The sequence below is a fragment of the Lethenteron reissneri genome, chromosome 31 (assembly GCF_015708825.2).
Source record: "Lethenteron reissneri isolate LAM-NWPU_2019-01 chromosome 31, ASM1570882v1, whole genome shotgun sequence".
Classification (NCBI taxonomy): Eukaryota; Metazoa; Chordata; class Hyperoartia; order Petromyzontiformes; family Petromyzontidae; genus Lethenteron; species Lethenteron reissneri.
Window position 1 is genome coordinate 4,614,077 of NC_083809.1, and position 26,963 is coordinate 4,641,039.

The 26,963-nt window shown below is 44.7% G+C and overlaps 1 protein-coding gene across 2 annotated transcripts; it reads left to right on the forward strand.

Moving 5' to 3' along the window:
• The first annotated feature begins 1,686 nt into the window (after positions 1-1,686).
• Positions 1,687-26,882, forward strand: LOC133349697 (sorting nexin-10B-like). Of its 2 annotated transcripts, XM_061563367.1 has the most exons (7): positions 1,687-2,249; positions 8,575-8,667; positions 18,231-18,317; positions 21,704-21,804; positions 22,844-22,942; positions 25,085-25,545; positions 26,717-26,882. In XM_061563367.1, the coding sequence occupies exons 2-6, from the start codon at positions 8,608-8,610 to the stop codon at positions 25,467-25,469; spliced, it is 732 nt and encodes a 243-aa protein (XP_061419351.1). In that variant the 5' UTR covers positions 1,687-2,249; positions 8,575-8,607; the 3' UTR covers positions 25,470-25,545; positions 26,717-26,882. The 2 variants fall into 2 exon arrangements, with proteins under 2 accessions (XP_061419351.1, XP_061419352.1); XM_061563368.1 differs by lacking the exons at positions 1,687-2,249; positions 8,575-8,667 and adding an exon at positions 14,742-14,944.
• The last annotated feature ends 81 nt before the right edge of the window (positions 26,883-26,963 follow it).

A 26,963-nucleotide genomic window follows, 5' to 3' on the forward strand; every position in this document is an offset into this window, starting at 1 on the left:
CGCGTGGGGCTGTTTAAGGACTGCTGCTGCTTTGTGACGATATTCATTGGGGGATCACGAACGGTGCATTGCGGTTCTTGAAATATCGAAGGTTTGTTTCGACCGAATTCGAAAGTAACAACGGATCTTGTTATATTGGGCGTCGACCCCTGGCTTAGCGAAATTACGTAAAGCAGGTGGGCGTAAATCGAGGTGTTACTATGAAACATCTATACTTAGGGCGGTTATCTGCCACGGCTAACCTCGGTTGCAAGTGATACCTCGACTTGGCTGTTCCCCCTGCACCAACCCACACTGACCGACGGAATCAAACAACACTCAGGAACTGCCATTGGGCTATTTTCTTAACCCACGTGTGTATGTTGAACTTCTTTTACACCGTACGTAACCCACGTGTGTTTTACTTATTTTACACCGTATGCAACCCACGTGTATATGTTGAACTTCTTTTACACCGTACGTTAAGTTTGACCATACTTCACCACACTGGGGCAGTGCAGGTTGGCTTAAAGCGAACCCGACTTAAATAACGTGTGTTCGTTAAACTCGGTTGACCTGAAGTTCCAACGCTTGAATCTGATAAATATAATGGAGGGAAATACCTGTTCTATTTTGAACCAGGTAACTTTGTGTGAACAGTACGTCTAGTTTGTTTAAGGTGTCGCCTTAGGCAGCCTGATGCGTGTGGGTTGCAAAGACAAAGATCGCCCGTATAGCCTGTAACAGACTGTTGGGGCAAGTGCTGTTGAGTGAGCAGCACCCTATGAAGAGGCCGGCACGGCACACGAGGATTGTTGACTGGCCAGCACCACGCCCGGCCGCCTTTGTCTCCCCGAGTCGCGATGTTTACACACCGCACCAGGTTGTCACTTTGAGGCTGAGTCGACCTAGGGGAGGCCCAGGACCGGCGCACATAATCGTCACTGGGCGTTTGCCGTGAGCACATTCACATTCATCCAGACAAGGTGTGTGATGGAGAAGCTTAACATCCAGCAGTGGATTTGCATAAGAGTCGTAAATACACAAACACATACACAATCTCTACAGCAACGTAAAGAATGTGGAGGGGGGGGGAGAGGGGGGAGGGGGTTCAATTCCTTTGACGACGCGAAAGGAATCTCTCCCACCCATCCCACACTTGGGGAGCGGTGGCGCAGCGGTTAGCGCGCTGCGCTACAAACCCGGCTCACGGCCACCCAACACCACCAGTGACGATTATCTGAACCGGTCCTGGGCCTCCCCCCTAGGTCGACTCGGCCTTAAAAGTTTCACCCGGTGCGATATGCAAGCGTCGCCGCTGGGGAGACAAAGGCGGCCGGGCGTGGTGTTGGCCACCCCACCCGGTCGTGTGCCGTTCCCGGCCTTCGTAAGTGCTACTCGCCAATAGCACTTGCCCCAAGTCTGTTAAGACTACACGGGGGAGCTTTGCCTTTGGTACACGTGGTGGTGGTGGTGGGGCGGGGAGCGGTGGCGCAGTGGTTAGCGCACCAATCATCACCCGGGGTAACTTCCGCCTTCGAAGGCGGCCCCTCGCAGCTCAACAGCGACTTGCCCCCAGCGTTCTGCGAAGGCTACCCGGGGGAGCTTTACCTTTGGTTGGCAGCGGAGAGCTTTGGGTGGGCCGCGTGACATCACCCCCCCCCCCCCGGGTATTTATGGAGTCTCCACCCCCCCCTGACATTTCCACCACCACCATCATCATCACCACCACCACCAAGGCTCTCTGCCGGGGAGGGAGTCCGGTGGCACTTTTATTTAAATTCGCAGTTTCCTAGAACTCCGTGGTACACTCACCGCTGTCGTCTCCTGCTGTAGCACACACGGACACACACACAGATACACACGGACACGTGGGGACACAGACACACGGACACACAGACACGGACACACACACAGACACGGCCACACAAAGACACGGCTACACACACATAGACACGTGGACACAAAGATACACGGACACACACAGACACGTGGACACACAGACACGGATACACACAGACACGGATACACACAGACATACACACACACACGGCCACACGGACACACACACAGACACACGTGTGTCTGTGTGTGTGGCTGGTGTCCAACCCTTGTGTAGATTAGAGATTAGAGCGTAGGGTTGGCAATTTGCGTTTGGGTTATCTTTGATTATTAGAATTCGATAAAGACGGCGAAGACGCCTTTGGGAGCGCCGATCTACCAAGTTGGTTAACCACCACTGCCACGAACCACGCGACTTTTACACAGAGGTAAGTTTAGAGTTCAGGATAAGTTGTTTTTACCAAGTTCTGTGTTGTTTAGTGGCTACACTGTTACACCACTGTGTTACGAGTGAATTAAGTGTTGCGTTTGTATGGCGGTAAAGTATTTACAATAAAATAGATAACATTAGAGATACATTGGGCCCTTTGGCCGGTTATATCAACGATGTTGAATGATTCTGACAAACCCAAATCGTCCATCAATATGATCACCGTTACATTGCTTTTATGGCTTTATTTTGGTGATTTCGAAAAGTTTTTTTGGTTTGGCAATGTTTGTTTGTAGTACGGAGTTAGACTGATGGCTTTAATCTAAGTTGTCTTGTGGATTTTGTTGTTGTTTGACTTGCATCCCACTGGGATTTTTGCACACAGCGTTGGTGTACGGTGCTTTTCTGCAATATTTAGCAGTTTTTTCCTGGATTTTTCTGTTTGCAAACGTTAAAAAGTCACTTTAAGATGTTTTCTGGTTCATGTTTTTTGTTTGTTGCGGTTGCACCCGATTCAAGAGCCGAATAGCTCACAGAGCTATATACCAAATAAATGAAACTAAACTTCATCATCATCATCACGGGCAGATGGCCCCCACTGCTTTCAGAATCACGTCAACAAATAGTTTCCACTTCTCGTGTCGTGCCCAATGTGCTCGAGTTTAGTGCCCACATCTCTCTGGCGATGTTGTCCTGAGGTCTTACTTCCATTGATCCGAACAACAACAACCACAACAACTTTAAATGTTCCTGTTGTATTCCGTCCTACGTGTGTGCCCAGTTTCCTTCTCAGATCTGCTATTAAACCAGTATATATGTCAGAAATGGTAAAGCTTGTATAATATATTAAGATAATTCAATACATTTGTAATGACCCAAAGGTGATGTTCCAAGTGGCTTTACCGAAAGAACCAAAGAGTATATGGATTCTTGCAGTCACGAAAGCTTCAAATCAAGATTGTATTGTCCCTGTTTTGGTCTGACTTAATTCATGGTAGAGAGTGCCACGTTACATTTGTTACACTACAGATGTAACTTAATACACACTCTGGCAGCCTTCGCCAACTCGCACTGACCAGCGTGGTGAAGTATGGTCAAATAAGCCAGAGCACGTGGCATTGAAAAGCCCTTTCTGACTGACACTGGTTATAACGTGTAGAGTTTCAGTGTTATAATTATTATAAACGTTTCAGCGGTGTAGTTGTATCACTTTAGTTAATGAGGTTACATTGGCAGTCGTGTTATCAAGAAGTTCCATTTTTATAAATATTTAAAGTCGCATTAGTGTCGTTTAGAGTAAGTATTGTTTAGAAAGTCGTAGTTTTGGTCTTTATCTGAAGTAGCCCAGAGTGCATGGTCTTGCTATTAAGTTGAGTTTGTAATAGATATTTGTGTTGTTTAATCCATTGGTGGAGTAACAAAGGGTTGTGCCTGAAACGTCGTGATTTAATTTAGTTGTTTTCATTTATTTTATGTTTTACCTACGTGACTTTACCGAAAAAACCAAAGAGTTTGCGTTCTAAGTGTCCGTTCTAAAGGCATTGTGTGGTACTGCAGTACCAATATAAACTAATGTGGCATTATTATTGGATTATAAGAAAGTTTGTTCTGTTAAATGGTTTGCCTAGGAGCTGTGTAGTTTGATTTAAATCTTCGGAATGAGTTGAAAGAAAAGAAAGTTCCCGCTAATTTTCGCACAATGGAATGGGAAACAATAGATTGAATCTTCAAAAGGACTTTGGGATATTCATTGTCGATTAATCTTTGCTTGTCTTGGGAAATCCACTGCTGGATGAGGCTTTTGTTGCTTATATAAAGTACATTTGGCTGGGTGTCTGCTTTTACATGAGTCAAGGCTGTTTTACGACACATTTGTTGCGTATAATAGCGAAACATGGTGCAACATTTGTTAACAATTAATGGACTGTTACACAAGGGAAGTTGTAATTTGGTGTTTCTTTTACAATTTAAAAAAAGGTTGTTAAAGGCACGTGTGTACGTTGTACTGTGCAATTCGTATGAAATATTGTAAGACATAAAATATGCAGTCTTTGAAAGTAATGTTTTTTTTTAAATCTCAAGAACCGTGATTTGACTACGTTAAAATACTCGTGTTCAATATTTAATATCGTGTTTAAAAGTCAATTCGCTCGGTCCTGTACACATTATTTCCAGTGTATTTTTAATGTAGGCGAATATTTAGCGAGTCTAAATTGAACACATAACTAGTGGATATTTCCTCTAGGTATAATTTGGAATGATAGGGTATAGTTCAAAATCGTTTAAGCATTTTTACAACATTTTCGCTCAAGCAGCGTGGATGATTGTTCACATCTAAATGTCCCCCACCAAATCTCGCGAGACTACTGTCCAACGCACCATACAGCGGCATCGCAAATCTCGCGATAGTTTGTAAGAGGTGGGTGGAAGAGACTAAAGATTATTTTAATTTACAAATATTTTTAAAATATTTAAAATTATCTCGATAATGGTCATTTTGTAGTTTCTTAAGGCCCGTCCTTAAATAACGTAATTTTTTTTTTAAACGCGTTAGAAGTGGTGGGGGGGGGGGGGATATTCGCAATCCGAGGCCTGCCGCTGTGGGTAGGCGCCCCGTGTTTCCACATTAACATCGTTTAATTTAAACATACTTGTTAATTGTAATACGCGTGTGATTACTGTGTTGTAAAACTACCCACCTACATTTGTATTGTAATCTTTAGCCTTCAAATGCGAGTTGTGATTGCTTTGTTGATGTCGTCAATGCCTCGCTGCTGTTGTGTTCTTTGTGTCCTGAGGTTCCCGTCCGTTTCTTAAAATAACAAAATAAATATTAAATCACTATTAAATCACTATTACATTACTATTACATCCTGGTGATGTCCTATCGAGGTTATCGGATACGTGAATTATCTTTCGACCGAGTTCATTGATAAGCGACGATGTCCCTTTAATTAAACAAGTCGTGGTCACATTGAGAATAAATGTTTTTTCAATTTAACAAAATATAAGATTATAGTAATACAGCTGACAAGTGTAGATGATAATTTACCCCCCCCCCCCACTTTATTTAATAAAGAATGCAGTTATAACGATATGGCATTGCACGTTTTCGATTGTCCCATTAATATCGACCACCAGATGTTCATTATTTAAACCCATTGTTATCACAAGATACTCATTATTTAAACCCATTGCTATCACAGATACTCATTATTTAAACTCATTGCTATCACAGATACTCATTATTTAAACCCATTGCTATCACAGATACTCATTATTTAAACCCATTGCTATCACCAGATGTTCATTATTTAAACCCATTGCTATCACCAGATGTTCATTATTTAAACCCATTGCTATCACCAGATGTTCATTATTTAAACCCATTGCTATCACCAGATGTTCATTATTTAAACCCATTGCTATCACCAGATGTTCATTATTTAAACCCATTGCTATCACCAGATGTTCATTATTTAAACCCATTGCTATCACCAGATGTTCATTATTTAAACCTATTGCTATCACCAGATCTCCTTTAACCAAAATAAGCCCTCGTTTGTAAAATGGCCTCAAAGATTCCCACGTGCACGTTCTGTTACTGTCCGTCGCATGCGGTATTCCCTTTATTAAAACCCAAGTTAAATTGCGGGGGGGGTGGGGGTGATCGTGTAATTGTTTTATTTACATATTGTTTGGGAAGGTGTTATTTAATCAATGTGCCATTTGATTGTTTGACCATCTCAGAGTCGCGTTAAGTTAAGGGGGCTCCATGGGTGGCCAGAATCTCGCCTGGTATGCAGGAGGTCGTCGTTTCGAGCCCGACCCTGACACACGATGCCTGTTGTATTTTCGGGCCCCCGGTTTTTCTCTCCGCATTTTAGAATAAACGTGCGATCATAGAGTATTTCTGGGTGCTATGCCATCGTACACATGATGACAATTATCACCCGCCAGTTTGCTTCTGAAAAATCGCTAAATAGGTTGGTGGGTTTTGTCTGGTGAAATGAAAAAAATTTGTTTAGTTTAACATTTACAGGACCATACTATGCAGTTTTTAAAAATGTAATTCATGTCCCTTTAATGTTTGTCAACGCTTGTTGATATTGTTTCCCTTGGTGTATTTTAACCAGATACACGTGAGTTTATATCTACCTCTCTATATTTATATTGTGATTTGAAGCTTTCGTGACTGCAGGAATCCATACTCTTTGGTTCTTTCGGTAAAGTCATGTAGGTATAAAATAAATCGCACATTTTATTTTGTACACCTACGTGACTTTACCGAAAGAACCAAATAAAATAAAACGTGTGCTTTATTTTATTTTGGAACCAAAGAGTATTTCTATTGTGTTTTTTTATGTAGTTCAACATGGTCACGTATATTATAGCTTCACCATTTATCTTAAGCGTGTGTTGCGAGTGCGTTGATTTTGAATGATACTGAAGCATACGTTGGCCTGTTTGCCACGAGAGAGTGTGGCAATATCTCCGGTATCATTTCACCAGCTGAAATGCCATTCAGATTATCATTGATCAGGTTTTAATCGCGTGAAAGCTCACTGGGAATATTTACCTCCAATTGGTCTTGTTTTAATGTCATTGAAGACGGCTGTTTCCATCATGTGATTGGGGAAAACTGTTATCTTCATAATGTTTGGGGATATATACAGATAATACAATAGATAATACATTACCAATCGTAATTTAATGGACAGACGTTTAACAATAGGCTTGTTCCAGAATGTAATATCTGGTGCCTGTTTTACACCGACACAAAATTAAATATTGTCTAAGGCGTTAATATTTGGGCATGATGGGTAGTGAATGAATTACTGAGTCGTGTAATGCAGCATCAGGTGAGTCGTGAAGGTTTCTTAAAACGATACTTAAATTGTACACGCCACGGTGGCGAGATGTTAACTCCCTCCCGTGGTATGCAGGAGGACGTGGGTTTGATCTCAAACCTGATGATGATGCGTGTATATTAGTAGTTTGCATGTTCTTGCCGTGGATTTTTATCCGTGTCAATCCGGTTTCTCCTTCCACTTTTCTAAACCCTGCGTTTAGAGTGATTTGGCGGCTATAAATTTCGACGTGCTAAGCCACCACTTTGAGCTATCGTTTGTGGCCAGGTCGCTTCTGAAAACGAGCTACATAGCTTGGTGGGCCTTACCTGGTAAAATATAAAATATATAGGTTAGCTTAGTACATGTTGAAGCAAGACACGGGAATCACCGACGCCACAAGGTTAATCTCTTTTCTAGAATGTTGATCTTTAATTCGGATAAGTTTCCACTGAATATGCACATTTTAATTAAATCCATTAAATGGTAGGCTGAATTCACGTACTGTAGTTTACACTTCAGTGGCACATTTTAGTTAATTCAATTGTTAATTTGGCTCACAATCATTGGTTTATCAAAGCGTATTTTTATTATGTGGAGCGTTGAAAGTCGAAACGTTTACTTTTCCCACCAGTGGTGAGTGAAGGCCCCTTGGAGAATCCACACTTTGCCCTTCCACATTCCATGCCATGTGGCTCACCCCTGTGCAACCTTTAAACTATTAGTCAGAGAAAAGCCACAACCAAAGCTTCACTGTTTACCCGATTTCATGGTAAATCTCATGCTATGAAAAAAAGATCTTGGAACTGTGATGAAAAAATGTATGGTTGCTGAATTGTGTCGTGGTTTTATTCCACCATTAAAATAAAGAACTTAAGTGCACTGCACTGCTTTATTTTGTACGAGTAAAACTCTTTAATGGCCCATTATTTAATGCCTAAAATACATCTTTAAACTGCCTGGCAAGACCGTTTACAATGAAACTACATGAAGTTGTGTTTTCCTTTTTGTTTTATGTCACCCCAAGTGTGTGTCAAGAAAAATAGCCCCGAGCAAAGCTTATAATCTTACCGCAATTCGTTGGAGGCATAAAATGTAGTTTCACCGCTCTTTTTAATAATTGCCAAATAAACTGAGGAATAAATTTGACTTCATCTGTGCTTTTTTCCAAAACAAAAAAAACTTCGAGGCAGTCAAAGACCAACTACGCTTATCCAAATATTTTCATCCTCCCCCTCGTTGCTTATCAGTGTCAAGAGTGGTCCAGTGAGATAGTTCTGCTTTCCAAGGGCCAAGTCACGAGTCTCTGCGTGAGTCAAGTCGGCTAAAGGTCGTGAGTGTGTAGTTCTCAGAATCGTTAAACAAATGTAGGTATTTCCAAGTACACGATGGATTGTCACCAACTGGAATGTGAAATTGCGTGCCGCTTTATTGATCCTGACAATGTTATTGCCGTGTTGTTTCTGCCCACAGGGCGTTTTTTGTTACTTCAAACGAAGAAGCGCAATGGAAGAAAGCAGCGCAGAGACCGTCAGGAACTTCCCTGCTCTGTGCAGAATGCAGCAGGTAAGAGTATCGGGGTACATCTTCTTGGTTCTTTCGGTAAAGTCACGTAGAAGGGCTCTTCCACCTCCAACCCAGCTTAAATATACACTGCCAAGCCTGGTGGTGTTCATTCAGACGCTCTCTTTCCGACAGACCTGTTCTTCTGTTTTATTTTTATTAGTTTATTATTTCCCTTCTACGTGACTTTACCGAAAGAACCAAGAAGACGCTGTCTTTCCGACAGACCCAGATGCTGTCTTTCCGACAGACCTGTTCTTCACCCGAGGACGGCTGCTTGCGTTGTGGCCGAAACGTCGTGAGAATTATTTTATTGGTTTATTTTTATTATTTTATTATTACCCTTCTACGTGACTTTACCGACAGAATCAAGAAGATGAGTCCCTGCAGTCACGAAAGCGTTAAATCGAAAAGTATCGGGGTAGTCGAATCTAGACTTTCCCACCTTCACCGACCCACATTGACTAGCGATGGTGAAGTAGAGTCGTATAACCCCACCGCATGACCTGCATGGGAAGTGTCATTTCTCTTTCGAGTTAATTGACAACAGCAGGGCGATGATGCGGAATGTCAGCGTGGCATTTTCTGTAAGGGCCATGTGTCTTGAGCGAGAACCATCTTGATAAGTTAATACATTTCACCGGTTGCTGTAGGTTGACTGGCCTCTTGCGTGCGAGTGTGTGCGTGTGTTGGTCCGTGGTGCGTCATTATATGCCCCGGCATGTCATGGTTAGGTCGGAATAAGAGGGTGTTTGGATGGATGCATGATTTAATTTCGTTTCTCCAAGCTCACGAAACATGTATTGAATGTCATTGTGTAAGAATAGTTCATGCATGTTTTGTAAGGGTTTCTCACTTGACTCCTTAAGGCCTCTACAGGGTGGTCCAGGTGTTTTGTGACCCCCCCCCCTCCAGTTAATTGACCCCTAACATGGTTTTTCGTTGTATATTCATTCCTGTTTTAAATAAAGCTTGCTTTAAAAAATATCTAAATGTTTAGAGGATTTAAATGGGAGTCACGATACATCTGGACCACCCTGTACATTCACTGCAGTGTTAAAACATAATTGATAATCGTTTCTTGTGTTCAATTGCGACCCAGTCCAATAAATACGCCCATGAACGGCACACGATGCCACAGTCGCAGTCACCAGGGTTTGATTCCCAGCCATGTATCTGAATCTATTCTGGGTCTACACTTGCTCTACTAATTTTCAGTGAATGGCCACTTTTGCCGATAATGCATCGGTGCGAGGGGCTGCCAAACCGCCTGCAAAAGGGGCGTTTTAACATTCGAGGGCCGCACTAAAGGCCACCAGGGGCTGCCTGTGTCCCGTAGGCCTTGCAATGAAGAATACTCCTCTGCTCGTCCTTTAAATGCAATGTGTAGACCCAAACATATTGGTAGGCAAAAGCAACTGGGTTTTGGGACTGGTCACACCATCTTCTTTGAGTGCCATTTCGGGCTTAATAGTTGCTGGATAACAGCGCTTGCCGTATGTCTGTATGTAGTGTGTGAACTTATTTCGCTCCGTACGTAGCCAACCGTGCTAATCGGAGCGCGTTTGGCTACGTAAGGCTCCTACTATATATTTTTAATTTACCAGCCGAGGGCCCCCACTGAGCTGCTGTATAGCTCTTTTTCAGAAACGACCTGGCCACGAGTGATAGCTCAACGAAGTGGCTTGTCGCGTGGAAATTTCTAGCAGCCAAATTTCTCTTAAACGCTTGATGTTGATTCTCTAAATGGGGGGCGGAGAGGCGGGCGGGTGGGGGGGGGTCGATCTTTGCGTGTGGTTTTTTTGGGCCACACACCAGCTCTTGGCGTGTGTTGACCTTTTTTTTTATAACAGGTGCCCGCTAACGACACTTGCCCTGCAGGCTATTAGGCTCAACAGGGGGTTGGCGGGAGTCGTGGTTGCAGCTCTTCTTTGTGGCCAAGCATTTTGTTGTGTTTCCCCGTTTAAAGGCTCAAATTGGTTTGGCATCACAAATAAAAGAATGGCCAAAAAATACAAAACCACAGTGGTGGCGTGTAGCACATGCAAAGTTGGCTCATTTGCAGTTTTAATATTGTATGCGTGGTGGTGGGGATGGGAGATGCAGGGCTTCTGCGCATGTGGTAATTGGGTAGTTGGGCTCATTTGTAAAGGTGCCACGTGCATTTGTTTATTACGGCTCGGCTGTTTTTATGTTTAGTGCGTTGCGTGCATTTTCATTGTGGCCTTTAAAAAAAGAAACTTGTGTTTTTAAAGAATTGATGTCGTTTTAATGGCGAGTTGAGTGGGGCTCATGCCGAGTTGGCTTGCATCTCACGCGGTCAGCCCTGTTAAGTCTGGGTCAGGCAGTTGGCGACCAACCATTGGTTTTGAAGTGGGCATTAAAGACCCTGTATTGATGTTTACGAGAGTAGGAGATATCTTGTCTGTGTTTTTTGTATTTTAATTGTCGGCACGGACGTTGTCTGTGACACGAAAAAACGACTACAGAGCTATATCATGGGACCTTTTTGCCAGAATCAAAGTATGAATAAATAAGAATAGGTTCAGGCAATACAATAGGTGTAAAGATGGTCAAACACCAAATAGAAACCTTTTGCAAGGAACCAAGCCGGAATTAACCACACATACTAACGAACATGTTCTGTTAATATATGCTTTGTCTTTGAAACTGATTGGTGTCGGCAAAGTACACGTGGTTCATGCAGACTTGATTGCTTGCAAAAGGTAACTATTTGGTGTTTAACATTTTTTAACACCCGTTGTCTTGGCAGAGAAAGGGTTAAACTTATCCTTATTTTTTCATTATTATAGAGCTCTTTGTATGCGGTACAACTCTATGCGTTCCACACATAACACTCCATAAAAAATGTAAATGTCCTTTCAAACAACCCTTTGTTAACGTGCTGTTGGGTGAAGGCCCTCTTCCCATGCTGCGTCGATTGTGGGGGTTGTTTTTTTCTGCTTGGTGAGGATTAGTGAAATATATTTACACTAATTGATTTTCGGCCGAGAATGGCACGTCATACACAGTCTACCACACGGAGAATAAGTTAAAATCAATGTGTACTGAACTTGTTATGATGTTTGTTCCTTGGGGGTGAATAATCCGTCATCGGTGCAAGTAACACGCATTCGACAAAATGTATTTTTTTTAAAGAAAAAGCTGTTACGAGAGATCAACTTGACTTGCTTTCGTCATTTCTAAAGCTGAACTTCCTGTGTTTGTGGTACAAACCACAGTAATGTAACAGGAGGCTGCATGCCGCGTGTATGAGCTCTGTGCCCCACACTGTATACAAATAATAGATAAGGAATGTGGTATTTTTCCTACTCTGGACAGGCGGGGGGGGGACAGCATTCGTGATTTAATCTCGAAAACTCGTGCTGTGACATTTTTACTATCATATGTGACTTACAGTAAGGGTCCATGTGCTTTGGGCTTTAATATGCCAGTCTGCAAAGCTGTGACCCAATTGGACAATGTTTAATGCCTTGTGTATGCACACTTCACGGTTTGTGCTCCCTCTAGTTAAAGAAAGGCTGAATTTGTTTGTGATGCTGCGTTGGCAGTGGGTGGCCGCATGAGGACAAACAAAACACTTTATACATTCGTCAATAACGCTGTCATTGAATATTTAATAATGATTTAAACTTGTACCGTGCACAGTTTTTGCTCGCTCTTCGACAGAGAATTCATAATAGAGTTTTTTTAGTTAGATTGCGTGATTGTAAATGTGTCTCTAAACCCGCCACCACCAACCGGCATGGCCAATTAGTAAGGTTTGTCAAGTCAACGAAACGTGCCAATTCGTTACTAGTTCAGCACACCGGTGTGCTGGAGAGTTAAACCCACAACATTTACAATTCGAGTACGACGTTTCGCTGGTGAATCCAACCAGCTTCATCAGGCGATTCGCTCGAATTGTGAGAAGTCCTTCTTCAGAGGCGCGTCGAACCACAGGCAAGCGGGGGACTGCAGCTGCCAGATGGTGAGCCGGTGTCAAATTTCCGCCCAAGCTTTGCCGTCCTCTATATTTAAGGTGCTCATCATCGTCATCACGATTCGTGGGCAGATAGCCCGCGGGTGTCCAAGACACATTTCGTCATTTGTATCCACTTTCCTCTGTCTTGTACCACCAATGTGCTTGAGTCATGGGCCCGTCTCTCTGGCACCATTCTGTGACATGGGTGATAACAAGTAAACCCGTAAAAACAAAGTTTTTCACTATAAATCCTTTATATGCGTGGCGGCTAGAGTCCTCTCGTCCTCTGGCTTGAGATGGCTGCCACCTATGGGTCAGATGATTGCCTGCCAGTATTAAGCAATTGGTAATTAAATATTTAATTTGTTTTCCCTAAACAGTGTAAAATTTTGGAAAAAAAATTTCACGAACATTAATTGTCTCGCACAACGAGTCTGTGTGCAAAATGTCAGCTCGATTGGATCACGGGAAGTGGGTTAAAAAACGACCAAAAGATTTGCACGGTCGTAAGCAAGCAAGCAAGCGAACTTAATATAAAGGATTTAAAAACCCGATTTTTCCAGCGGCAGGCATCGGGTTTTTTCTTTAATACAATTAAACCCGATTTTGGGGAATTAAAACCTGGTTTAATTAATACAAACTCTGATTCAAGGCTTAGGCTGCTTCCTCGTCGGTGCTGCTATCGTACTCGGGGGGGCCGTCGGGCACGGTGTAGTCGTAGAATGCGGCGGGCAGGTTGGTCTTGATGAACACGAGCTTCTCCTCCACAATCGTGGGCGCCAGTGAGTTCTTCCGCTTGGAATGGATGAAGCCCATCGCTGAGAAGTTGGCGAAGTGCGGTTCTGCAATTAGAACCAATTAAAGCGGATTTCTCCCAATCTCAGACGATCGGGTTTAATATAAAAAAGACAATTAAACCCGATTGTAAAAAAAAACGACTGTGCCACCCTTGTTCTGTGATGTCGTCGTCTCGCCATTCTCTCTGTGAGGTCCTCCTCTGTTTCCGGTTCCTTCCATTGTTCTTACTTTTACGTTGGTCACTCCTTATGAGTAAGGTGTTATTGGCCAATTATTTTTGTTACGTGTCTAAGGTATCCAGAGCACATGGAGAAACCCACGTGTGTGTGTATGTGGGGAGCAGTAGTGTAGTGGTTAGCGCGCTGCGCTACGAACCCGGCGGCCCGAGTTCGATTCCCGGCTCACGGCCACCCAACATTGCCAGTGACGATTATCTGAACCGGTCCTGGCCTCCCCCTAGTTCGACTCGGCCTCAAAAGTTTAACCCGGTGCGGTGTGTAAACGTCGCCACTGGGGAGACAAAGGCGGCCGGGCGTGGTGCTGGCCACCCACCCGGTCGTGTGCTGTTCCCGGCCTTCGTAGGTGCTGCTCGCCAACAGCACTTGCCCCAACAGTCTGTTAAGGCTACGCGGGGGATCTTTGTCTTTGTGTATGTATAATAGGCGATGTTTTGATCGATGGAAATGTGGCACACGAAGGACCATTGCCCCAAAACGTCGCCTATCCAATGTTGCGTTTTCCCCACAGGGTTATTTGTGAATGCGAGTGTTTTTTTTTAACATACGCCATCGTGTCAATACACAGGCGTAACTCTCAAACGCAATTCTGGGCTGATGTGTACACGCAGTCCGGTGATCTTATTCTGAATTTGTCGCTAACGTGAGTTAACATGCGAGCATTTCTTTTTACAAAGGCAGACATTTCTTTTTACAAACTAACGCTTTCCCCAATTGCGTCTCGTCTGGTTTTCAAAAAGTCGCCAAGCACAATAACCTGGAAGGAAGAAGTGTGCAATACTGTGCGTGGGGGAAAGTCCCGAATGTGTTTCTCCAAGTGGGGGAAAAACGCGCTCCGAATTGGCAGCTGTTTCATACCACCCACCAATGTTAAGATATCTCGGCACGTGACGAAACGAGTTTTTTTTCATACATACACTAGGGTGAGCGTCTATTCTTTCTGCTCGGGCACCCAAGGGGGGGGTGGTGACCGACGAATCTGGAATTCCCCTGTTTGATTCGGCTTGCAGTCTTACTGAAATGTGTAAAACCCCTCGCTCCGTGCTGGTCTAGTCGGCTTGTATAGCTCTTGCGCGAGCACAGAGCAACGATTGCCTCCCGTTGTCTTGAGTGCGGATTTGCCGTCTGGTTCTATACGTGTTTTTTTTTCATAGTTGGCGTTGTTTAAAATCTTAAACGAGTTGATATTCGTGAAGGAGCAGCGATGAGCTGTGGTGACCGCAGGCGCGCGTTCAACTTGGCGTTTTGGCTTGAGAGGAAGGTTTGTGCAAGATGGACACGATGATGGCTTGTGTTAAGTTGTGTGTTTTTCTTGGGAGTTTTGTGCTCCGTTGTAGTTCAACAGCTTAGAACGCAACGTATTGTCTGTTTATTGCTCGCTTGTCCTTCCTTCCGTCGTTTGTGTGTCCTTTTGTTTATTGCTGGTCCATCTGTCTTGTCAGACACTATTGATGTCTTTCTGTCCCACTCCTTTGGACGACCTTTTACCTACTTATGTGTGTTCCTTGTGAGCGGTGATGGAATAGTTTGTACGCTGCGCTACGAACCCGGCGACCTGAGTCCGATTCCCGTTCACGGTCAACACCCAGTGACGATTATCTGAACCGGTCCTGGGCCTCGCCTAAGTCGACTCAGCCTCCAAAGAGTACCTGGTTGCGGTGTGTAAAACGTCGCCACTGGGGAGACAAAGGCGGTCGGGCGTGGTGCTGACCACCCATCCCCCCTCGTGTGCCACAGTGCCGGCCTTCATAGGTGCTGCTCGCTAACAGCACTTGCCCTCACAGTCTGTTGAGGCTACACAGACGGAGGGGATCTTTGTCTTCATTGTGTGATTGGCCCCTTTTAGTCGGCCATCTGTCGTAGCTAATTAATTATTTAAATACGAGGTGAGATGCCCGTTGTGAGCTACAACATTTGTGCTTCTTTTGTCACGGAGAGCTGGAGTATCCTGATTGGTTGTTTATAAGTTGCAAGCAAACAGTATTGAAATCTGGTCTGTTGAAGTTGATATAATTTTTTTAAAATGAGAGTTAATTTAATATCTGTGCTGGTGACTCGCCCAGATGTATATTTTTGAACTTCTTTCGCACCGTACGTAGCCAACCGTGCTAATCGGAGCCACCATGATTTAAAAAAATTAACCCGTAAAAACAAAGTTTTTCACTAAATCCTTTATGTGTGGCGGCTAGAGTCCTCTCGTCCTCTGGCTTGAGATGGCTGCCACCTATGGGTCAGATGATTGCCTGCCACCATTAAGCAATTGGTAATTAAATATATATTTTTCCTAAAATGTTGAAAATTTTGGAAAAAAATTTCACGAAAATAAATTGTCACGCACAACGAGTCTGTGTGCAAAATGTCAGCTCGATTGGATAAAGGGAAGTGGGTTAAAAAACGACCGAAAGATTTGCACGGTCGTAAGCAAGCAAGCAAGTGAACTTAATATAAAGGATTTAAAAAAAGATCGCTCTCCGTCAGCAGTTGATGTTGTCTCGAATGGATTGTTTTTTCTTCTCAAAATCACGTGAGCCATGATCTGTACGTTGAAAAATGAAGGCCTCTCTAAGCCGTGCTGTGTCTCTCATGGGTCTTGTGATGTTCTTCTGCACGCGAGCTTATTTTTATTGCTCAGTCCCTGCAATTTGATGTTGTTTCTAGTGGGTTCCACGACTAGAAATTCTAGCTCTTCATACTGTGCTAATACTAAATAATCCAGGTCTCGTTTTTGCAGTCAAGATTTTGGACATTGTGGGGGCTGTCTCACTGGTTTTAAATGAAGGACCTCAATCTTGAGTGATTACATTTCTGTCGTTGCATGATTACTCATTTCTAACATTGCACTGGTTGGCTACGTTGGCTGCGAAATAATTTTAACATGCATACGATTAAAAAAAATTTATTCGAGCTTAAGGTGCTGGCTTGGAATGAACTCTTGTGTACGTTGTCACAGGATCTTTAAAATAAATGTTAAATCCAATGCTTCGGTAGTTCCATGAAAACATTTGTGGCTGGGAATCGCACTGGCTGTTAGACTTAGTCATGTGCACGATATTCCATCGTCAGCCTTGATCTATCCACTGCTGGATGGAAGATTCTCCAAGCAATTGCCATCTCTTGTGGTCTCGCGTTGTAATAATAAACCTAGCGCAAGCATCGGAGTTGCTTTCATTTGCTCGTTATTACAAGTGTATCTTACGAGTAATGCATATTGTTAAACATGGTCCGCATGCGGCATGTGTGTAACGCTCTCAGTAGACTTGCCTTATGGTAAGTCTATTTTATTGTTTCCCTTCTACGTGACTTTACCGAAAGAACCATAAATATGAATCCCTGCAGTCACGAAAGCTTTAAATCAAAATGTAGACTGCATTGTTGAAGTCGAGCAGGGTGCCAGAGTTTAGTGTCGCGTCTTCACAATGCTCATTAACATAATTGTCCTCACCTGATGCGAGGAATGTCGGGAATTTGTTTGTTTTCTATTCCAGTGCCAGGTGTCCAGAAAAATGCAGACCTTGCAGGAATTTGAGTTTTGTTTTAAATGGGCGAATTCGGTCTAGTTCTCAGAAGGTTAATTTCGGTTCGGAATCCCCCAGGCTAGATAAATATTCAGATTGTGAAAAGAGTAATTATTCTAAAGGTTCTGATATATCTATACGAAGTAATGTGAGCTCTTTGTTTAACCCAGAAAACCCTCACGGAGTCTTGAGCCACTTCTCTCCCCTCCCCGCACAATGTACGCCTCGGTTTAGAGAAAGATGATGGCCATTCGGAAGGAGAATATCACTTTTCCCTCGGTGACATGACAGAATTGTGGATCCTGTGTTTGAAAATGGACCTAATTTTATTTCGGCCTTTGTCACTGACTATTTGCAAACATTTTAGAGAATGTCTTTTTTCCATGTTAGGGTTGTCATAATATTTTCTTTCACCAGGTAAGGCCCTCTGAGCCATATAGCTCTTTTTCAGAAGTGACCTGACCACAAATGATAGCTCCAACGGAGTGACCGATCAAGTGGAAATGTATAGCAGCCAAATACTCTAAATGTATATTTCTAAATGTGGAGGAAAAACCGGAGGACCCGGAGAAAAATCCACGTGATCACGGGGAGGGAGCCATGCAAACTCCAAATATACGGGCGTTAGGGTCAGGATCGAACCCACGACCTCGCGTATACCAGGCGAGGTAGTTAACATCTCGCTACCGTGGTGTCCCCGAAATAGATGGTGTCACGCTATCAGCATGCGCACTCTTGTCCAGGGATCAGAATTCACCGGTTCAAACCAATTTTGACCATTCGATGTAAAACTTTTACAACCTGAAATAATTTCTCTCGCTGCGTTTAGAAGAAGTACTTTTTCTTGTCGGCAGCATCGGATTCCATTTCCGCACTTGGTACGTGTTCGGAGCGTTATAACTCCAAGAGTGGTGGCATTTATGCCTCCATTCTTCGTTCTGTCAAATATGTGATGGACGGCGTTATGATCTGTGCGTTTTGTTTTTGAAAACCAATCATTGTTTGGATGTTGTGTGTTTTTTTTCTCTCCAGGAGTTCATAACGATTCGAGTCCAGGAGCCTTTCCTGCACAACAGGGATTCATGGCGACCGTACATCAGCTACGAGATCTTCCTTCACGTAAGGCAGCTTCATTGTTTCGCCGGTAAACAATAGAGGGATTATAATCCAGCAGCTGATGGAGCAAACATTTATTTATTTTAATACGTGTAATGTTTTTTACTGAGATACGCACACACACAAGTCCGGTTTAACGTGCCGGGGATGTCGGGGAAGGTGGGGGGAGGGACAGAAAAACCGGCGCTTGCACAGATCTAAGGCTGGGGAAGAAAAAAACTACTCGGTGTCCTATCCAGATTAGGGGGTCCTCTGGTGGGGGGTGGGGGGGTAGATAATAACCAACATTCGAGGGCAGTGGTTCTTCTTAACCTGGGGTGCACGCACGCCTTGGGGGTGCGAGATACAAATGATCGAAGTTAACCAAAAAAAACCTCTCTTATGGAAAATACAGTACAACTACTTTGTTTCATCAAACCCTACGTTTTTATTGACGTAATTTTTTTTTTTACGATTGAGAACCAAAGTGGTGGAGGCTGCAGTCAAGGTGAAGAACCACTGTTCTAGGGGTAGATCGGGTGTGGGAGGGCGGTGACGAAGGGACACACGACAAATCACGTGACATAAATGCTGCTTTATGAGATGGGGTTACAACTTCTCCATTCGGGGCCCATCCACTCTCAACTCACAAAGGGGAAAAGTGGCGGGGGGGGGGGATGGAGCATTTTGAATGACTGCCATGATAACGAGCGTGATGGTCGTGCAGTACGATACAACTCGACGTGGATTTACACATTGCCTAAATGAAACGGGATCTCGGTTTTTACATTAGGTGTGGTGTGAGTCTTGTGGGCTTTACTTTTTTGTTGGGGTTTGAGTTGCCTTGGTCTAATGGTTCCTTCCTGTTGGTTTTGTCGTTCGTAGCCAAACCGTGAAAATACGTCGCTGAAATGGATGAAAAATATAACTATCTGCATTGTTGTACACTAAAAAGACTTAATTTCTCGCTGAATATTTTCCATGTCGCTGGTCGGCTGGAAGTGGCCACATGATGATGACTAGTGGGTCAATCCATATAGCGTGAGCTGTACTCTGGATGTGGTGTGCCGAGCGTGGAAATATTTTCTGGCTCGTTTGACCCAGGACATACATATCGAGCCGAGATTAAGCCCTTGTAGGAATATAACAATTGATTTTTTTACTTTATTGTTAAGATGATGATGGTGATGATACGGGCATCAAGTCAACGCATGTAACAATCGATTAGATAAACTTATAATGTTACCCTCAGGTCTAATGGAACAAATAAGACGGGAAATTGGATGGAGACCGACAATTTCAAATGACAAAATGACAATTGTCTCCTAAAATTGTGAATTGTCTGGAACCTCGATTGCGAATTCCCTTTTGTCCTGACGATCACAAATAATCATCTGGAATTGTAATTTTTTATTTTATTTTGTGCTGACGGTCAGTCATCCCAACGATGAAATAAAATCATCCAGCATTGTCATCACGAATGGATCCTCCTCCATACCCTTGTGTGTAGAATTTACAACAACTGTGGGGATTAATATTATGGTTCCACCTGAAGACGGAAGCTTGTGTTGCCTCCGAAACGTCGTGGTTTAATTGAGTTGTTTTCATTTCTTTTATTTTTTACCTACGTGACTTTACCGAAAAAACCAAAGAGTATGAATCCTTGCAGTCACGAAAGCTTTAAATCAAAATGTAACTGCGGGGATATTATAAACGAAAGCCTCAAATGTAGAATTCATATTCTTGGTTCTTTCGGTAAAGTCACGTAGAAGGGAAATAAAAATATAAAACAATAAAACAAAAAAACTTTACCGAAAGAACCAAGAATATGAATCCCTGCAGTCACGAAAGCTTTAAATCAAAATGTAACTGCGGGGATATTATAAACTTAACTGGTCCGGGCGAATCGGCGGTCGAGCGAGCGGCTTTGCGCACACTATCGGAAGGTTGCGTCTAGAAATCGTGATTGGGTTTGGTCTCGGCCCATCATCATGCCAGGTTTGGTTAAATAGAGTACAACTTAATAGCAAACTCAATAGTAATTGTTGTCTGGATACACTCGCCCCTGAGCGTAGCAACGTGGACTTTCCATCACTGGCTTTAGGGCTGTAAACGGGAGATGATCACCGCCTCAATGCTCATTTGAGCCGGAAATCCACAATTTTTTGGTTAATACTTTGTCAATCAATTGCATTCGAATCGTTAAAAAAAACCTCGCGCTCACGCACACGGCCATGCACCTGTCATTAACGGAATATATATCATGCTGGATGTAATTACCAGCGAAACGTCGTACTCAAATGGAAAATGTTGTGGATTTAATCTCCCACAATTGGCTGTGTTTGGTGGCGGAGAGTTTTGACACATTTATGCTTACGCGATCTCACCCAAAAGCCTTTATTATGAATAATATTGGTCGCGAAAGCCTACGTTATTCATAATCAACGTTTTTGGGTTTAGATCGCGTTTATTTATAAATGTGTCGTAACCCTCCACCACCCGACACGGCAGAATTCTGGCGAATTGCCCGATGATGCTGGTTGCAATTACCAGCGAAACGTCGTACTCAAATTGTAAATGTTGTGGCTTCAACACACTGGTGGGCTAAAGCAGTGAACTATTTGTCTTTGTCAACGTGACACATTTTTACTGATTGGCCGTGTCGGGTGGTGGAGGGTTACGACACATTTATAAATAAACGCGATCTAAACCCAAAAACGTTGATTATGAATAACATTGGTCGCGAAAGCCTACGTGTTAAACCGAAAGTCTACGTGTTAGACTGAAAACCCACACCATTTACAATTCAAGCAGTGATGTTTTGCTGGCGATTAAAACAACCAGCTTCATCAGGTGACGGCCAGAATTGTGGAGAAGTACTACCTGCAACGTTTAAAAAACACAGCGCAAAACAAATGCGATACGGAAACCCGTGGAACGCGGCGATTGTGGGTTTTTACACTCCAACACTCCGGTGTGCTGAACTAGTAACTAATTAATAATTCAAATTTAGAATGCGCATTCCATTCTAGGATTCCAAAGTGCAACGCATGAAAAGCAGGAAACAAAAACAGAACCAGGGCAACCAACCAAACTAAAGAGGGAAGGCCACTTTAAAGACAAACTTGACTATAGGTGGCTGTGTCGGGTTTAACGTTGTGGCCGAAACGTCGAGAGAATTGTATTTTATGTTGTATTTTTATTATTTCATTATTTCCCTTCTACGTGACTTTACCGAAAGAACTAAGAAGATGAATCCCTGCAGTCACGGAAAGCTTTAAATCGAAAAATAAGACGCATTTATATTTACGCAATCTAACCCAAAAAACGTTCATTGTGGATTATATTGGGTGTGAAATCCCTACTACTGCGTGTTAAACAGACTTCGTCCCTATTTTTGCTGCGTGCAGACGAACAGCATCAGCTTCACCCGCAAGACGTCGCGCGTGAGGAGGCGCTTCAGCGAGTTTGTGTGGCTTCGCCAGAAGATGATGAAGAACGCGTCCATGATGTAAGCGATGCGACTGTCGTGATGTTACGGTACATCCCTCCTTGGAAGCCACAGTAATTGCTGGGTGATGGTGGGGGGGGGGAGGTCCTAACGGGAGGCATATTTCGGCATACTCTGAAGTATTAAATAATGCTTCGTGAAGTAATTTTCGTTTTTTTTATCAGAATGCGTTGGTTTTCGTAGACGATATCGTGAGTTGTGAAAGATTTTTTTGAGTTGGGCCACTTAATGAATGAATCTGGTCAAATTTGTTGTCGCAAAACCCCTCAACGCCCGACGTCAGCCAATGGTCAGGGTGTGCAAGCGTTCTAACGTGTTCACGGGTCACCCGAAACAACTTTCGCATCCAAGTTTAATTGACGTTTGATAAAGTCACAATGCTTGACAACTATTTAACGGCAACAAAAACAGAAATCTCTCCTGGAATACGGATTAATCGGAGTCGCTTACTATCGAGGTGAAAGACTGAGGTTCACTGGATGTGTAATAACTGCGGGATTTTTTTATGTCGTGGTTGAAGTATGTCTTTCGTTTGTTTGTTTGTGAATTAAATGAGAAAAATTACATTAACCAGAGGACACATTACACAACATGTGATGTACGGGGCAAGGGATTATTGCCAAGTTCCATACAACATATGAGCACGGCGTGTATTCACAGCTTTATAATTGCTTGTGCACGCACACAAACGTTGTTTTTGGGTCGGAGAACTTCTGTTTTGTATTTTTTTTGTTCTTTCCTTCGGTTTGTTTTCGGGTAGAGACTCTGCCTCGCGCTCAACTCTGCACCACTAGGGTTAAAGCGTTTTGAGAGATTTAACTGTGCGTAGCTAGTGGTGTGATGTAGTGATGGGGCTATGGGGCGGGGGGGAGAAGTGGTGGGGGGGGTTGGAGTGGGGGTATTGGGGGGTGGGGAGGCCAGTGGATTGACCATGGCCGATGATGATTGTTAGTACTGTTCACTTGCAGGAGATCATTACGACGTGATGTTTTGTTTGACAATGTCCCGATCGTTTTCACTTTTTTATCTTTCGCATCAGAACTGTGCCGCGTCTCCCCCCGAAGGACCTGTTCTTCAACTGCTGGTGCGATGACGAGATCGAGGAGCGGAGGAAGGGCCTCCAGACTTTCCTCAACAAGTGAGTGTCGTCTGCGTGGTCATGCTTTGTCAGCTGCTTGATGATTGTTGGTGGGGGGGGGGGGGGGGGCGGTTCCGCCAAAACGGATCTCAGGTCACCGACTAGACCAGGGGTCGGCAACCTGCCGCTCTGGAGCGAGTGTGGTGGCTCTTTGGGCTGCCCCCCCCCCCCCTGCTGTTCTTTTGGGCTGCCCCCTTGCTGCTCTTTGGCTTCCCCCCCTTGTGACTCTTTGGCTGCCCCTCCCCCTTGTGAATCTTTGCGCTCGCCTCTTTCAGCTCTTTGGCTGCCCCATCCCCCTTGCGAATCTTTGGCTGTCCCATTGCGACTCTTTGGCTGCTCCCCCCTTGTGGCTCTTTGGCTGCCCCCCCCTTCCCTTGCGGCTCTTTGGCTGCCCCCCCCTTCCCTTGCGGCTCTTAGGATGCCCTCCTTGCGGGTAGCCGTTTAACAACAAACAAAAAACCCGTAGATGTCGAACGTAATTTTACGTGAAGACTTGATGATTAAATATGGCAGGGGAATGGGTTCCTATGGAATGTCTTGGTTCCAACAAAATGTACAACAGCCGAACTGTAATGTTAAATAATAACTAAGGGAGGTAAAAATTATATAGACGGTTTATTCCATCACCTATTTTGTTTATTTCGTTCAGAATGCATTCGTCATCTGCTGTACGCCTACTGCTGTGTTTGGGTACGTGTACAAGTAGCTCTGCTTGTGATGCAAACTATTTTGGCCAAGGACAAACACAACAAAAAATGTCTCTTCTTCTTCTTCGAAAGGTTGTCGACCCATGACCTAGAATCTACCTTCTCCTGCTTATGCATTCCGAGAACTTTTATTTGTATCAACATTTGACCGGGGAATGTGATCATAGATGCCTATCCATGCAGAGTTGTGGTACAAGTACGGAAGGTCCCATGTGAATATGTACCGTGCTCATGGTCCTGTTGTTTAGTTGTTAATATATATTCTTGATTGCTCACTCGGCACCGGGTTTTTAACAACGCCTCCAAATCATCGGCGTGTTACTCTCGTGATGACGTGCTCCGAATCCTACACAAACGCGTTACGTTTTTGCTCGCAATCCAATGGTGGCGGTGGGTTGGCGAACCGCGTTGCGTTGTCTGGCAAACTTGAGTTCGATGCCAGAGTGTGCAGGTGCTGGGTCGATTATGACTACCACATTGCAGGGTCATGACAGATTTACTGCTTTGGTTAGTGGGAGAGCGCGGGTGTCTTCATCAATATGTAGTGTTGTAAAGGATGGACTTCTAAACTTCTTTATGGCACACACTGTTGATTGTCTTAATACACAGTCCCTATCACACAAAGGGGTATATGGACCCCTCACCCGTTACCTTGAGGAGGTACAGCCTCCGGACCTTGTACAGCTCCACACTCACACTTTGCTCCTGTTCTAAGGAGGTACAGCCTCCGGACCTTGCAGGTTATCTAATCTCCCTGCTATCCCAGTGTCCTCTGGCTGGACCTAGGGGATCTCTCCCCGACCACTGGTTACACTGAGCCCTAGCCCGGATAAGGGCTGGAGGGCTTGGTCCAGGGTCCTAGATGTCTTCGGCCGACTTGGGTCTTCGTGTAGCAGAACTGGCCAAGAGCTCTCAGCGCTCTGGCTTTTATACCTGTTCGTGGCCGGGTTGTCCAATCCGTGGCCACCTTGTGGAACCCTCCGATTGGTCCTTCCCAATCTGGCGTCTGGATCCTACCTCACCCCATTTGACCCTAACCGTTGGATTGAGCGGGAAAACCTTGTTTACGATCCGCTCTCTCACAGCTTGCGAACAGCGAGTAGTTATCACCACTACAAATACATGATGACGATGATTTAAATGAGTCGCTGTCCATTCCCACCACCCTAATAGGTTAATGCCTGGGGTGGACTTTGCCTTGTAGAATGAGGATGGTTTAGTTGTATTTGTTTGTTTTTGGCTGATTTGTTTACCTTTACTTTACTTTGCACTCCTAGAGTGTCTTGGTATTATTGTTTGCTGTTGTAACGTTCTTACCCGCCGCCACTGCTGGACATCTTTGAACAAAAATATTTTCTAGCTCATCGGATTCCTCCGGTATAAACACTGATTCTGATTCGCTAACACCCCCCCCCCACCCCGTCCCCTGTCGCAGGGTGGTGGAGATCGCCCCTCTGCTGGCCGACAGCCTGCTCCACCTGTTCCTGCAGAGCGCGCTGAGCCGCCAGGAGATGGAGGGGTGCGCCATGGGCCGGACGCCGTACTCGGTGTCGCAGGCGGTACGCTTCCGGTGCGGCGTCCCCGGCCATGACGGAGACGACGGCGAAGGCGGCGCCACGGTGGCCATCGTGCCCCTCAAGAAGTGGCAGGTCCTCGAGTACGGGGACTGGTTCGTCATCGAGGAGCTCGAGCCATTCGAGTTCCCGCCGAGCCACCCGCTCGAGGTGGTGGAGGAGGAGGAGGAGGAGCAGGAGGAGGAGAAGAAGCAGCAGGAGAGAAGGAGGTGGAGGAGGAGGAGGAGGAGAGGGACGAAGCGATAGAAGACGATGACGAGGATGATGAAGATGGCACTGCAGTGCCCATTGTTAAGAAGCGTTCGACGCAGAAGGACAGAAGGTAATAATGGTGACGACGACGACGATGCTTGTTCTTTCAGCCAATTCGGTTGGAGCACTCTTTCAACACGACTTGCAATCGTAGGGTTGCGAGTTCAAATCCCAGTTGTGTGTCGACTAAGATTATTATAATTTTATGTTTATTAATTCACTGCTCGAGGAAGCCCTAACCCACGCCGCGTCGGCCACGGGTGCTTGTTTGACCGCACTTCACCTGCTGCGAGCGATTTATCTGAATTGGTGCTCTCCCCCCCACCCGTTCTTTTAACGACTTGCACTGAACCGGCATGGTAAAGTATGGTCAAACAAGCCCCCCACATAACCGACGATGTGGCTTGGGGGGAGGTCTTCATCTAGCAGCGGATTAACGAAGGCCTCGTGAATTGTTACAAGTCGCGGTGGCGAGATGAATCACATTATCACGTGAAGCGTCACGTGTGAGGTCGTAGGAACTAAGTGACAAGAGAATGTGGAAGGGGAAGTAGTGTGCATGCTGATAGTGTGACACCATCTGTTTCGGGGTGCCACGGTGGCGAGATGTTAACTAGCTCACCTGGTGTACAGGAGGTTGTGAGTTTGATCCTGACCTGACGCCTGTATATTTGAAGTTTGCGGTGTCTCTCCCCGTGGTCGCGTGGATTTTTCTCCGGGTCCTGCGGTTTTTTTCTCCTCCACGTTTAGAATCGACGTGCGTTTTAGATGATTTGGCTACTGCTAGAAAATTTGCAGACGATAAAGCGACCTCGTTGAGCTATCATTTGTTACCAGGTCGCTTCTGAAAAATGGGCTACATAGCTCATTGAGCCTTGTCTGGTAAAAGAAAGAATATCTTCTTGGTTCTTTCGGTAAAGTCACGTAGAAGGGAAATAATAAAATAATAAAAATAAAACATAATAAAATAATTCTCACGTTTCGGCCACAACGTAAGCAGCCGTCCCTCAGGTGAAGAACAGGTCTGTCGGAAAGACAGTCTGAATGCGTTGTGGCTGAAACGTCGTGAGAATTATTTTATTATGTTTTATTTTTATTATTTTATTATTTCCCTTCTACGTAACTTTACCGAAAGAACCAGGAAGATGAATCCCTGCAGTCACGAAAGCTTTAAATCGAAAAGAAAGAATAGTTGGGCTCCGTTTGTGATTGTTGTGTCCGGCCTTGTCTGTCCGTCTCAGCGCCAGCAGCTGCTCCAGCGGCGTCTCCGTGGACAGCGTCTCCAGCAGCTGCAGCCCTCCGGCCTTGCCGGGCGGCGGGGAAGCCACGACGAGACGGGTGGCGCTCGGGCTACAGCCACGGGAGGAAAACGTCGGTGGCGACGGCGATGGTGGGGACGACGACATCGCTGGCGACGTTGGCAGTGATGTTGGCGACGTTGGCGACAGCAGCGATGGGGGAGACGTTGCCGATGTTGGCGATGGTGGC